This window comes from Pinus tabuliformis, chromosome 5_1 (genome assembly GCF_031772625.1).
Source record: "Pinus tabuliformis cultivar Carrire ecotype Pingquan chromosome 5_1, CPIR1, whole genome shotgun sequence".
NCBI lineage: Eukaryota > Viridiplantae > Streptophyta > Pinopsida > Pinales > Pinaceae > Pinus > Pinus tabuliformis.
In genome coordinates this window covers 781,577,431-781,592,871 of record NC_142305.1, presented here as the reverse complement: position 1 = coordinate 781,592,871, position 15,441 = coordinate 781,577,431, and the positions used below count along the sequence as shown (strand labels likewise).

Genomic DNA, 15,441 nt, shown 5'->3' with positions numbered 1-15,441 from the left:
CATCCATAATTCACCTCCCGCTCCCACTATTATGGTGTGCATGCACATCCACAAGTACAATTACAAGCACGAGAATGTCACTTGATAAAACTTGAACTCGAGCGAAAACTATATTTACTAGCCATTTGGATAACTAACATACACATTTTGTGTATATCTTTTGTATTCCCTTCATATTAACTTCAGCTGTTCATTGTGATTAATAGCAGGAGTGCAACTGGGAGATTCTGATTACTTTTAACTTGAGCATCTTTCTTAAGGAAATAGTAAACAATGGTACATGCTAGGTTCCCAAAGAAATTGTATCATAGGCAAATCCTGGGGATGCCTTCTAACTTTAACATCTTTCTTTCAAACAAATGGCAATAATGGTACATGGGATGTTCCAAAAGAAATCTTATTATATAGGAAAATCTGGGGATGCCTGCCAACTTTATAGACCTTTCCTTAAAACACGTGGCAGTACTGGGTGACTGCTAAATTTGAAAATAATGTATTGCATTAAAATGATCATAGACACTAAGTTGTTAAATCTGTTACAATATTGAGGAATACAATGCATGTGTTTTTTCTTTTTCTTTGACTATCATTAAATCATGCCTACAGATCCTCAAAGTCAAGATTTTTACAACATTTTATGGATCGGCATGGCTGCCAATACACTTTATGCAGAACAGTGCTCTTCTAGTGAAGCATTGTTATGATTCCACACAAAAAGAAGGGTTGATCTTGATTTTATTCCTGCCATGGCTGTTGAGTTCTAACCAAGCAGTAGAACTCAGAAACATGCTAGTTGCATGTATTTGCATGTACCGTAACTTGGATCTCATTACTGCACATATGCTATGCCAAAGATTGAAACTGAGAAAACCAAAACCAGGGCATTGCATGTGCTATTCGGTGCCTAAATAGCAAAAGCTGGAAGCCAGGCTGGTCTCTCCCCAACAAAAGCTACCATGAATTCAAATTAGTCCACATACGGCCAAAACTCAGAGGAGTTTTACAGCAGTGGCTTAAAATCATATAAATGATATTGACATTTATTTTCAATTTTGACATGCCTGAGAACATCATTATGTACCGACTTCACGTTCCAAAATTACGATTCACCTCAGCTTGCAGATACTTATGGTCAATAGAGAAACCAAACGGCCCAAGCAAATACACCCTGGCTTTGAAAGGCGTTCTAAGGTCGTCAGGAACTTGCGGCTTACCCTTGTTTGACATATGTCCATCTTTGATTTGGCAAGCAATTTTAACATTTGCACTTTACAGTATAAATAATAATATAAGATTTTAGCCTGAAGCTTTTTTTAGAAGACAGCATTGAAAGGCTCACTCATCATGTTAAATGGTATATACAGAATTGTGGTAAGAATGTTCTAGATGAGAGACAGTAATAGAAACCTGTCTGCTCAAGATTTCTTGCGTCCATATTTACAGAAATGAATAATATTTTCTTTCTGGCTGGCTCCAAGTCAAGTTGACACTACGAACCCACAGGCTCCTTTGATTCATTCTCCGAAGGGGAATAAATTATCATATAAAACATACTTACAATTACTTCAAAGAATGACAGCATCGTAGAAGCCCACATTCAGTTCTTCCAAAACATCAGTGAATCCTCACACTCTGGGGCATATTGTTCATGCTAAAATATGTTTATGTTCCTTGTTTTCTGCCACTTTGTCTTAGCAGGAAGTCTCTCATTTCAATGTAACTTTTTAGTTCGTTCAAGGCATCTCTTGCTTTTCTGGGCTCATTAGGTACAGAGTATACAGTCTCCTTCGGAATGGTATTCCTTGACCTTTCAGATATTGAATCTGCTTGATCACTCACAAGAAAATCAGCTTTGTTGGTTACATTACCCATCCGGGAAAGCGGTGCTGCAGATTTGAGCATTAGTGTAAGTTCTCCAGCAGCGCTACTTTGTGACCTATGATATATACGTTCAGCCTTTCCTGCAGGTGCTCTGCCATCGTTTCTGTTTTTAACCCTATCAATAAAGAACGAAATTCTCTGTTAGTATCCATCGATATGAAATTCACCGAAAGAAGACTTTCAAATTGAGCAAGAAACTGACTTATAAGCTAGTAGCATCCATCATTCGTGTGGTCAATAATAATCACCAGAAGTTGCTTATGTCCATAATCATTATACATAATATACATGACTATCACCACTGTAGTAGCATTTCTAGCAGAACTCTATGATTATATTGTTCTTTTCTTTAAAAATATTTATTTGAAAAGGGATGGAACATTTCCCACCCTCCTGCAGTCATAGTACCATAGATGCAATTAGAAAAATAGAAGAGAGAGCAGAGAGCCATTACACACAACATAAATCACCCTTGATGCTTTTATTGATCACCACAGGGTACAAATAACTTCGACCCAAACAGATCACTATTACAACTCACACATTGGAAACAAGACTGACTCATCATAGCTCCTAATGACAACTACACATGACATGGAAACATTACTTCCAACACCCTCCCTTAATGCTTACATGGAAAACATATTACAACAATAAATAAATATATCTCTGACTGGTCTTCATCAGCACCCACATCCACTCTGGAATCTCGCAAACACTGCTCTTTCACCACCACATCTTCGAGCTGTCACTTGACCTCCATTTAAAACGTAACTGCCTCTGACCATTGTTGATGAAATTTGCAGGATCAACAATATTGACAACTCAGCTCATCAGGGCTTCCGCGATAAGAGCCATCAAGTAATGAACCATCCTATGGACCAACCACCATCTGTCGGATATTTCGCTTTCAGCTATCTGTCAGTTGATAGGATGGAGGTCTAGATACTAAATGTGTTCAAAAGTTGATCAAACAACTTGACCTTACAAGAATTGGTGTTTCGGACACCAAGGCTTCCAGTTTAAGAACCACCAAACCTATTTATAACCAATAAAGACACACAAGAATTGATGTTTCGGACACTGGGGCTTCCAGTTTAAGAACCAACAACCCTAAAAAAAACACAAACACCAGCACAATCTCTCACATTTTTTTTACACAACATTGACCCACTATAAGTACATACAAGACAATGGTTGCCACAATAAACAATTTTAATTCAACCTTGGAAGGCTGCATAATATCTGAACATTGATTCATAAGACAGGGACATGCAACAGTCAAGTCCTTGACACAATACCACACTTGGCTTCAAAACTTCAACACGGTCCAAGTATCTCCTCTTACACAGTACAACACGGTGCAACATGTCCTCGCAGCGTTACACAAGACATTGGCCATAGAGAGGTCATTCAGAGCACATTGTGCTCTCCTTCCTGTTGGATCAGGGGCGTCTATAGGGAGGCCTATGCTCTTCCAAATTTCTCACAACTTAGTGATCTCATGTGCACAGACCTATTGATTCGTGCTCATTCCATTCTTGTCAATACTTTGACTCCCCATCATTGAATCCTCTTTATGCAGCAGATTCGAGAGAACCCCCGAGGCATCCATCTCCAAGCCCGCAACAGATCCACGGAGAACAACAACACTCATATTTGTATAAAGTTTGCTTGCACTCAAAAGATTATGCTCAATCGTGGCACGATCCAAAACAATTGACTTGTCGTATAGGAGTGTTTTCTGATGGGGTTTGAGTTCTTCAGCAAATGCATGGACGGATGAGGCTAATACTATGAATAAATCGTTGTAAAGAGTCATAGCCCAGTGATAGACCACAATGTAAAGAGAGGCAACAAACATAGTGCAGAGATGTGACGACATCAAACTCCAAATCTGAGAACAACAACAAGGCAGAGAAGAAGATGCCCACATTCCAAATCTTGTGCCCATGTTTTGCATCTGTCCAGTAATGCCTTAGCTCTGCGGACTCCTCACGAAGACATTTATGTGCGGCCAGATCTGATCTCTACATTTGTAATCCACTGGTCTGCTTTGGAAGGGACAAGAGAGCGGGACGGAGCAGAGGTAGGCCGGATCTGTGGAGCACTTGTTAACGACATTGCAAGGAGCAGATCCAGGCCTATGGACTTCTGATTTGGCGAAGAAATTGACTTGTCGGCGTCTTTTAATAGCTATGAAGAAAATCACGACACTCTACCCTAATTTCTTCTCACGATCATGCCCAACAGTCTTGCTTGGACTCTAGATCTACACACACAATAAATTTACACATAGAAACACTAAAATCAAACACTCTCTTACCCTATTTATTTACATAGAAATAAACTCAAGGCTTCTCTCACATTTTCCTAGCCCTCCCTTGAGGGAGTCAAGCCCGAATCGGCTATGATACCAAATTAGAAAAATAGAAGAGAGTAGAGAGCCATTACACACAACATAAATCACCCTTGATGCTTTTATTGATCACCACAGGTACAAATATATAAGACACAAATTACTGACTTTGACACAAACAGATCACCATTACAACTCACACATTGGAAACAAGACTAACTCATCGTAGCCCACAGGTACAAATATATAAGACACAAATTACCGACTTCGACACAAATAGATCGCCATTACAACTCACACATTGGAAACAAGACTGACTCATCGTAGCCCACAAGTACAAATATATAAGACACAAATTACTGACTTCGACACAAACAGATCACCATTGCAACTCACACATTGGAAACAAAACTGGCTCATCGTAGCTCCAAATGACAACTACACATGACATGGAAGCATTACTTCCAACAGATGCATGTCCTCATACAACTAACGGTACTTGACAAGCAAAATGCAACTTACAAAAAATAGCACTTTCAATCCTACAAGCAAATAATTGAGTCAAAATTAAGGATTTGAGATTTCCATTTCTGAGAATAAAGTTGAATTCTAGGTGAAGTAGAATACAATGCAAGTACTTCATGATACCATATCAAAAGTTGTCTTGAGTATTGATGCTAAGTTGCTAACTCATCTGCTCTAGCTGAAGCTTCTACAATCCCTACAAACCACTTCTATTGTTCCTTGGCTTTCTTTCTCTCAAGACACTAGGATGTATTGCGGACCATTTTGCGGCACTTGAAACACTCCATGTGACTCAAGTCTCTCTTCTATGGGTCCAAATAGGATGATTATTTCTTCTTGCCCTGCTGACCCTGTCCACGTACTCTTTTTTACCTCCTCTCCTGACCTTCCCAATGAGGGCTAGATTTTGGATCTCCTCCACTCTACCTGAAATTATCTCTAGCCTCGTCTCCTCTTGGATAAAATCATCCAAAAGCTTCTCAAAAGTGGGCAACATCTCACAAGCACAAACACCTCATACACAATGTTCACAAGATGAAACAAATCCATTTATTGTTGTCGGCATTGGTGCCAACTTTCATCCTGACAGTAGCAAGTTGATTTTTCAACTCAGTAATCTCCATCAATTAGCTGGCCATCGTACCATCATGTTTGTGCCCCTCGTGTGAGCTAGTAAGCCTGTTATTTAATAGTATCTTGCCAGAGATATCCACACTGTACTACAGAGTGATCAAGGCAACCATACATTCCCTTTGACGTCTTCTTCTCTACAATATGAAGAATCTAATGATCCTTCATAAAATCAATGATGATTCTCTTTTATTTGGTTGCATTCTTATTGTGTCAGGCAAACTGTTAGAAGATTGCTGAACATTATAACCTTGACCTCCAAAAAACATCACAGCTCAACCTCTTCCATTAACATCGACAGCCTACACTGCCAAGGTGTAAAGTTGGAACTGCCTCTCGACAATCACACTCTATAGGGCCCAAACTAGTCATATCTATAACTCACAACACACCTCAACCAAAGAAATCAGCTAGAAAATAAATCAGAGCAGCAACTTATCACTAGTGCAAATCACCTTTGAGAGGCATAAACACCACCCTAATCACTAGAATATAACAGACATCTCACCCACAAACCTCTCACGATTCCAAGCACCTATCTCAAGCATGAATTAGCTTCAATCAATCTCTAAAGATAGCACATCACACACTGAAATCCTCAGATAGCTCTCTCTCACAAACAAAAACAGATTTCATACACGAGTTGCTAGAAGATTTCAGAAAGCTTATTTTGATTCCATGTTGAAGTTTAATTCGTGAACACAGATCCACACTTCTTCTGACCAAAATCTTAATTAAAACTATCTAAACTACTCTCAAAACAACAGACTACATTTAAACTCAAATTCTGAACTGTATGCTCAAAAATGAAGACACTAAATAATGTGTACACTCAAATAGACAAACTGTATATACTATTTTTACATCAAACAGTGATCTGAAAATTCTGAAAAATAATTCCCAACACTAAATTACACATTATGATTCATCTATTATTTCCGATAGGAAAATACAAAACAAACTACTAAAAACTTTTATTTAACCCACCTAATCTGTCTTTGCTAAAGTCACCCTTCTCTCTTTCATGGACTAAGGGAGATTAGGGTTTACAATGCATTAACACTCCTCTGATGATGCATCTCCTTGAGGTAAAACCTAACGCTAGTGCTTAGGATTAAATGCCCAACCTGAATGAACACGTGCATTATGATCCCTAATTGACTGTGTCTTAACCCGAAGAAGACAAACCCATCATGCAAGGAATTATCTAATACAGATTTATGCCCTATCTAAATCTGAACTATCCATGCAATTACCTAACTTGGATCTGCACCTAACTGAAACTATACAAGCGCTTCTATATCTGGAAAAGACATGCATCTAATTTGAGGCAAGGCCAATATGCATCTGCCCTCAATCACAGTATTGCCTATAACAGCAGCTCTTGTGCTTGTCCTAGAGGCTTCTTCACTGCTGCGCCCTCATCCATGCTGCCATCTCTGCAGCACAGATTTACTGTGTGCACCATCACTGAGGAAGAATCACCATCAGAGCAACAAGGTAAACTTAACGAAAGGTTATTAACCTGATAATGAGGGAGTCACCATGGGTATACCCCTCCCTGTAGAGAAGGATTTTTATCTGTTTCAAAGAGCCATACAAAAACTTCTTGGCCATCAAAGTGGCTTATCATGTTTCTTCACATATCTGATCCTTGGGATAAATAGCTTTAGTTGTTTGTTCTTCATTTGAATCGCTATGCCTACAATAATGGTGGTTTCAAGTTCAGTTACCTTCGACGATATGAGCCCAAGTGGTGTCCACTATTTAAATGTTACAAGCGAGCTCTTTCTAGTTCTCCAAGCTAGCTGAGATGTCTGCATCAAGAGTTTCAATCATCTTTGATACAGCTATAGTGATTTGAAGGACGTCAATAAGTACCACGATGTTTACTATAAAATTACCTTGGGATGCAACTGTTGGTTTGGAGATAAACCAACTATAGATGTAGCAATAGTGTCCAAACAAATATAGATGAATCCGGATCTGATGCGGATACGGAAGGCTGAAAACTTTTGTACAAAGGTTTAACAATGCCCATATTCTTTCATATACATGGGAAACATAGGATATACTTTCAAATGGCTTGGCACAGGACAGAAGGGGGAAATTTCTGTAGTGGTTGATAGCAATAATTTTTTTCCCACTAGGCTCTGCAGGCATGATTAAAATAAATTAGGGAGTTCAATCTTTTCCATTTAGCAACGTTTTGTTGCCATTCTATGGTGAGACCACGAAGATCAACTCCCATCCATTACGCTTGCCAATCTCTACTGCACACCTGATGCCTCTTCCAATCAAGTTCATACTTAATCCTGTTTGTTTATGTTATCAAAAATGATCTTGCAAATTGTTTGATGGACTTACAAATATTGTTTTTAACTCTTCCAATAGCAAAATGTGAAAATATGGAAAATAATCGTAACCTTAAATTTTAACTGAACCCAGCTCCATACCTATACCGATAGTGTGCTATCGTATGTGTATATAATATATTGTCATTGAGAAAATGCAAATTCAGTGGGAAGTTAAAGCAATTAGTCTATATCTCAAAGTTAGTCACCTACATTATTTTAAACTCACTACAATTGCAAAACCAACATTTAGTCAGTCCCCTCATTTTCAAAATCCATTCCAAAATGTTTCGGTTTTCAATAAGATATACGAAAGTTGTATTTAGAACATATCCTAATACAAAGACAAAGGACATGAAAGAAACAATTGGATAGACTAATGTACCTAAGAATGTATCAGCTAACTAGGAAAAGCTAACCTCAATTCTTTTCATGGTCTACTAAAAGTAGAAATCCTAAATGGTGTCTCATTTAAAATGCCATCATAAAAACAAAGGTGCATTCCTGATTAAAGCTCCAGTGTATGCGTAATATTTTGTTCAGCATGGTTTGCGGTGAAAGCCATACCTTGAAATTCTTAAAGAAGATCAAGATTAGTCTTTACATAAGACTTTGAAATAAACGGGCTGCAAGAAAACGAGTATAAAGTCTAGATAGCAAGCCATAGTATACATGATTTCATCTACATCTAAATACTCACAGACGAGATAATTATACAATTTTAATGTTGAATCAATCAAAATTAATTTGAAACAGAGGCACTACTCCACAGCCTAGAAGTATCATATAACTAGTGGGTTGTATCATACCTTTTTTGCCCTTTCTTATCTTCATCAATTGCAAAAGGGAAAGTAAAATCATCATCTAAAATACATTCTTCTTTTCCGTGCTCTTTTCCCTGAAATATAGATAATGGAACCATTTATTAGTCTCTGGATATACACCAAGAAAATCACAGTAAATTGAAATTTGGAAGGTTAGGGTTTTTGGAGAAGAGCAAAAGTGAAAAATATGAAATTCATCAAAAAACTATGGAGTAGGGAAATGATGATTCATATAGAATGTTTTCCAAAGATCCGACAAATGCCAATACAAGTGGAGGATGCTTACTCATGATTACCAGCACCCTAACTGGCCCAAAAAAAAGAAGAAAAAATGAACAATTCATGCAATACTTTTGATTGAATGAAATCCATCACCTTTTTACTCATGGACTCTGCAATGAAGAAGGTTTTTTTGCCATGCTCCGGCCTTAAAGCTGAGTCAGATGCTTTCTTCATATTATCTCCCAGGTTGATCAAATCACAATTTGAATTCTGAGTTTCAAATGCAGCTTGATATAGATTAGTAAAACTTGTGCACGTATTAACAGGTGCACTGCCAAAATGCATTATACGGCCGTATGGGGATGACGACTCTCCAGTTGGACACAGAGGTGATAGACGGGGTGCATGCTGAACTAGTGGCAGTGGAGTCATATTGGATTTCAAATTATAGCATCCACTTTTTTTGAAAGCTTTCGGATGACTTCCCGAATTTGGCAATAAAGTTCCACCAAGTGAAAGATGATGCTGTACCGGAGGACGGATGTTAAATTTTCTATGGCTTTGAGTAGATATGGTGTCAGCGGTCCTTTCTAAATCTGTCAGAGATGTCTGACTGGATGAACCTATCTGTGAATTATATACATTACGACACGATGGGGATCGTCCCGAACATAAGAAATTGGACGACCCATGGAAATGCTGATTCTGGTCAATTGGAATTGGTGCGCTGACAGTTCGGTTCCGATGGTTATGAGGAATCTTACTCTCAAAAGATCCATCTGATATATGACTGGCAACACTCGTCAATGAATCATCTAGATTAGAATCAAGCAGCAATGATCCTCCAGAAGACGGGGAAGGTGAAGGTGGCTGCAATGCTGATTGGGCACTTTCCAACCTACCCTTCCACCACTGTTGCAAACCAAACGTGGAGCCATGCGGAGAGTTTGGTACGGATAATGGTAGACAAACAGCATGGATCTTATTTCCTGACATCCCATCAGTGGGCACAGAGCCTCCAAGAGGTTCATCGGAAAGCTTTTTAATTCGCTCTGTAGTTGGACTTCCCACATAATCTGTGATAATGTGAGGAGAACCAGAAATGCTGACTTCTGATGCAGTGACAGCAGTTGCTGTGTTGTAAACGACTTTGATAAGCATCTGTCCCCATAAGGTATCAATGGGTGTAATACAAAAGGAGGCCATTTCAGCCTCATTAAACCCTGTTAAAGGAAAAGTGGATAATCTGTAAGACAAAGTAAAGAGGCAGCTCTTTGGAGAAGAACAAGACAGACGGAAAAGCCGATAAGCTGGAAGCAATCTTGTCAATGAGTATAGAGACCGGAGCATAAGGATTGTTTGCTTATACACCACAGGCACATTTGTTACATGAGGAGGCACATGGGGAAGAAAGTTCCAATTTATCCTTGTATCAGTCTTATCCCTGCTTGTTTCAGCCCTTTTACATTCATTTTTTAAGTTAGGCACCAATGTGGATTCTGTAGAATCCACTGTAACTATATTGGATCTTCCTTCAGAACATTTTCCCACCCCAGTCCAAGATTTAAATTGAACAAACCATCGTTCAAGCAATATGTGTCCACCTTCAGCATGGGTTGTAGGCCATGCTCCACCTGCTTTGATGGAACTTGAAGAAGATACAGTTGCAGACCTGGCTCGATAATGCTCTGAAGTGTTTAAATGGTCCCCTGAACTTTGTGAAAGCAGCACATCGATGACAATCAATCCCTGTCGATTGGTTTTACATAAATCTATATGTTGTTGTGGAATGCTTGAATTACCCAGTACTAAATTGAACCATTGATCTTGCTTTCTGGGTACCGAGGATGAAGATAAGAATGTCTTAAACGAATCAAAATGTTTTTGGACACTTATAGAAGGTATTCTTGCTTCCAGAATGATCTGTAAGCTCTTGACAAGGTACTCGGAAACAATTTGTTCCATTTTTGCTCGACTCCTTTGACCTTTGCCAGAGGCCATTTTTCAGATCAGACATGCCGTCAATGGGAAAGTTTCTGTTGTTTTCAGCCTATTTTCCCATGGAGCTTGGGTTTATATATTTGCATTGACAGAAGCCAATTTGAAGCATGATTTTCACTGTGATATAATTCACTCCAGACCCCTTTACAGAGGGGGCTCCTTTCATCCACCGCTATTGCTTTTGGTTGGCATTCTTAAGGAGTTATCATATGTGAAAATAGGTTTGAGGGTCGATCTTAAAATATAGAACAATTATTCAGATGCGAACACTTGTTAGAAATGATTGCAAGATTCAACAGAAAAACATCTTGGATGCAATATTTTGATTTTCAAGCACGTTTTATTAGCTTGGACCCGTCTGGGATTGTCTTTGGGAGCCCAACCTACCGAACCAGAACTGCAAAGGTGTGCAAATGACACTTATAAGTAAGTGAAATCCATCAGATTAAAACAGTTTAAACCCTAAATTGTAGCACGGACCAGAGAATAAATAAATTTATAGTATTTTTATAAATAAAATGATGAAGAATTACAGAGGTTGATTTACAATAAATAACTCCCACAAGAATCTAATTCAAATGTGTCAGGCAAGTTGTTTGAATTAGACATTCAAAGCAAGAATTTAACCCGGCTCGGAACAAAAACTGTGGCAAAGATAAAGCAAAACAACAATATAGGCAAAGTGAGGGTTCGCTTGAAAATGCTGTGCACAAACTTCAAAGAATGCTAAACAAATATTGCTGCCACTGTACGAGACCTACCAAAATATGACTCAAATATCTCTGACTAGAAGGTAGCATATTTAATGGTTGCAGGCAAAATACAAAAGCAGATATCTTTAAAATATTAAAAGTTTGAATCAATCATTATAATAAAAGAAAGTTTGGAGCTCAGAAAGAAGCGTTACAGAGAATAGTATTAGTTTTACCTTTGGCATTGGAGGTTGAAGGGGAAAATCAATATGTAGACCCATATATAAAGCGCAAAAACTGGAATTTGAGCATAAAACAGAAGAGTCTATCACTTTTTTGACCGAGGAAGCCAGATTTCTCTCTGATTACATATGCATTAACATTAGGGAACATTGCGGATATCAGTTTCATTCAAATGAAAAACTGCGAATGCGACGAGATCCCTGGCTTATAACTATGGGCGGATATCAATTTTCTAATCAGCAAAGCTAAATTTAAGGGCAACATTGAGCGAAAAAAGTGGGACTTGTCAGGCAGTCATTAATTCCCTTGGGACTCGACGAGTCACCAGGCGAAACGCTCCGGCAAATAACAGACCAGAAACAGGGAAAATAGCAAGCTACATAAGATTGACAAATTTGAAGAATTCGACTAAGTTTTTATGAGAGATTCGACAAATTGCTTGATAAAAAACATATTCTATGTAAATAGAGAGACAGTCGAGATCAAATTCATAGTTACTTCACCGTTACGTCTTCCTAATGAATTTCAGTATCAAATGAAAGGAAAAATTCGACGAAGCAAAACTGATTTGTGAAGATTTGGAATTCCGAAAATGATTTGGAAGGGATTATCATTCATAAATCCTTTTCTTACACCAAAATCACAACAAACAGAATTCAAACTGCTCCTATTCCCTTCGAACAAATAATCTTTAACCTGACAAAAAAAAGCTCGAAAAAAACCAAAATTAGGGGAAACTTAGCTTAAATTGTTAGAATTCTGCCCTCGATTACTTCAAATTTGAAGCAAGATGAACGAAATCGGTCTCAACGTTAAAAATCCATACATTTAAAGGTCGACGGCCAGCTGTAACGTAATCAGGACTCAACTGCAGAACCTCCGGAATCTGAAGCCATCTTGAAACCCTACGCACACACTTTGGTAATGCTCTGCAGCATCCGTGTTGAGAACAAGCCTTGCGTGGAAAGATATAGGAAAATGGATTTATTCTTTTTCTTCGATATTGTGCCTTCTTCCCGCCTTCGCTTCCCAGGGACACGCCAGCGCTACCCCGAACCAGTCCCGATCAGAGAGTCTCGTCAACTTCGCCGAATCTTGGCCGTCCACGTTCACTGCACACTTCATGCATTAAATATTATATAATTTTTCGTTTGTCTTTTCTGCGATGCGCATGAAGAAAGAATGTGATAAAACGCAGTTTTAATCTCAACTAGTTTGGCGATTCGATTTGATTGTCGTAGAGTATGGTTTCCAGCTTTCCATAGGTTCTTGCGCAGACGGAAAGAAATATACCGCCGTGCGTGCTCTGTGGGATTTGGTTTGTCGAGGGTGGCGTCAGAGTGTAGGTCGGTAGTATCTTGTGATTCGAACCCTGGCCAATGCAATGTCAGTGGTCCGCCAGGTGCCGTTATTTGATACGAGACCAATTCAGACGCTTGGCTTGCCGAACCGTAGGGTCAATAAGCACATGGTAGTTATGAAAAACGCCAATGGTTGCTTTTATATGAATTTTGGACACGTGGAGGATAAGCAGTTCGGTTCTCATTTAATGGTAAATTTATGAGACAGAGTTGAATGAGTTGGGGTTTGAATGTGAATGTATTGTTTTTTTTTCCCAAATTTTATTAAATTAATAAGTAAAATAAAATAAGTAAATAATTTTTGATAGAGTGTTTTGGATTAATTATATATAAGTTTTTTATGAAAAAAGTTTGAAATATCTACTAACAATTTATGATGTGATTAATTTGAAAGACTTCATTAAAATCAGTATGGATTACAAAAGTCTACAAAATGTATGTTAATTAATGAAAATTTTAATTATTTAATTTTGTTGGAAATAAGATTTGATTTATGCTAAAATAATTGAGATTTTTGTGATTTTATAAACTTAAGTTTAAGTAACATAGTTTTATTTGATTAAAAAAATAAACTTCAAGCTTATTAACTCAGTCCATATTTTTGTTAGTTTGATTTTTAATGTTTTGATTTTATATCTTTATTAATTGTCTATTACTATTTGTTTGAAAAAACTATTGGCCTTTATTCTTCATCATTCCATTAAATCACTCCATGTCATATTATGTCATGCTTTTAAAATGAATGCTATCACTAATTACGACGATGTATAGGGACATTATGAGTCGTGTGTTAATTGTTTCATGTTTACATTCATTACTTTATGGAATTACACCATGTTGTACTCTACCACGTTCTTAAAATGAATGTCATTGCCAAACCCAACATCATTATACATTATATCGAGTTGATTGTGTTTCTCAATTGCCAAATCCATTGTAACATTGATTCTTTATTCACATCATAGCGCGTGTACATCATCCAAGGAGAAAGGAATTTAATGAGATTCTTGCCAAGTTTGTCAAGTTCTATCATTATGGCTTTGGCTTTATGCTTTTTGAAGAGTCAAGTCACGCTTTTAAAATGAATGCTATCACTAATTCAAATGATGTATATGGACATTATCAGCCACCTGTCAATTGTTTCATGTTTACATTCATTACTTTATGGAATTGCACCATGTTGTACTCTACCACGCTCTTAAAATGAATGTCATTGCCAATCTCAACATCATTATACATGATATCAAGTTGATTGTGTTTTTCAATTGCCAAATCCATTGTAACATTAATTCTTTGTTCACATTATATCACATGTACATCATCCAAGGAGAAAGGAATTCAATGAGATTCTTGCCAAGTTTGTCAAGTTCTATCATTATGGCTTTAGCTCTATGCTTTTTGAAGAGTCAAACTATGACAATTTTTTTGTTGGAAGTTATAGTTCCATTTGATGGATTTTGGCAAAGATTTTGTTGCCAATTAAGTTCCACTTCCTTGATGGGAAATTTAACCATGGAACTTTGCCTTCATGGATTTTGGTTCATTCTAAAATGACCAAAATTGCCAGAATTTCCAAAGAACAAGTGCAATGCAACAAAGCTTTACATCGCCAAAAAAATGGACTTATTGCAGAACTTGAGTTTCTCCACTTATTAACTCACTTCTTTTCAATTTTTAGGTTTGATTTTTAGTGTTTTAATTTTCGCATCTCTGCAAAACTTTCATCATTCTTATTGATGGTCTTTCTTCCACTTATTTGGGGGAACTATTGGCCCATTGTCCTCAACTTTCATATATATTCAGTACTCGACTAAATTACTCTTTGGTGTATTGTGCCCTACTCTTAAAGTGAACACAATGTTGACTAAGGAAACCATTAACCCCCTATCCTCACCTTACATTGGCATTCATCACTCTCTCAAATTGTTGCATGTCATAGTCTCCCATGCTCTTAAAATGAATGCCTTCACCAATTGCAACATTATTAGACATAATATCAAGTTGTTGTTTCTTGATGTCTAGATCCACTGCAATGTTAATTATTTTTTACATTGCAATGCATGTAAGTTGCAAGAGGAAAAAGGGATTTGGAAAATCTATTGTCAGCTTCCTTTCAAAGGATTTCCATTATGACTTAGCTTTGTGCTTTGTGAAGTGTCAAACTTTGGCTTCTCCATTGGTCTGCCTGTTATTATTGTGACCTTGTCTTCCAATCTAGATTCAAAGATCATTAGCAAGAACCTTTGTTGATAATATATATACACAACAAAAACAAACAATTTACAAACTATTTTGAAAGACCATAAATTCATAGAGTTCAATTCCAAAACAAACAATTTCAATTATGGT

The 15,441-nt window shown here is 37.5% G+C and overlaps 1 protein-coding gene across 1 annotated transcript; it reads right to left on the bottom strand.

The window, feature by feature from the left end:
* Positions 1-1,326: 1,326 nt before the first annotated feature.
* On the bottom strand, positions 1,327-12,707 carry LOC149167274 (uncharacterized). Its single transcript, XM_089432915.1, has 3 exons — positions 8,949-12,707; positions 8,559-8,647; positions 1,327-1,996 (listed from the first exon to the last, which is right to left on the bottom strand). Exons 1-3 carry the CDS (start codon positions 10,794-10,796, stop codon positions 1,663-1,665), a joined length of 2,271 nt encoding a protein of 756 aa, XP_089289041.1. The 5' UTR covers positions 10,797-12,707; the 3' UTR covers positions 1,327-1,662.
* Positions 12,708-15,441: the final 2,734 nt, after the last annotated feature.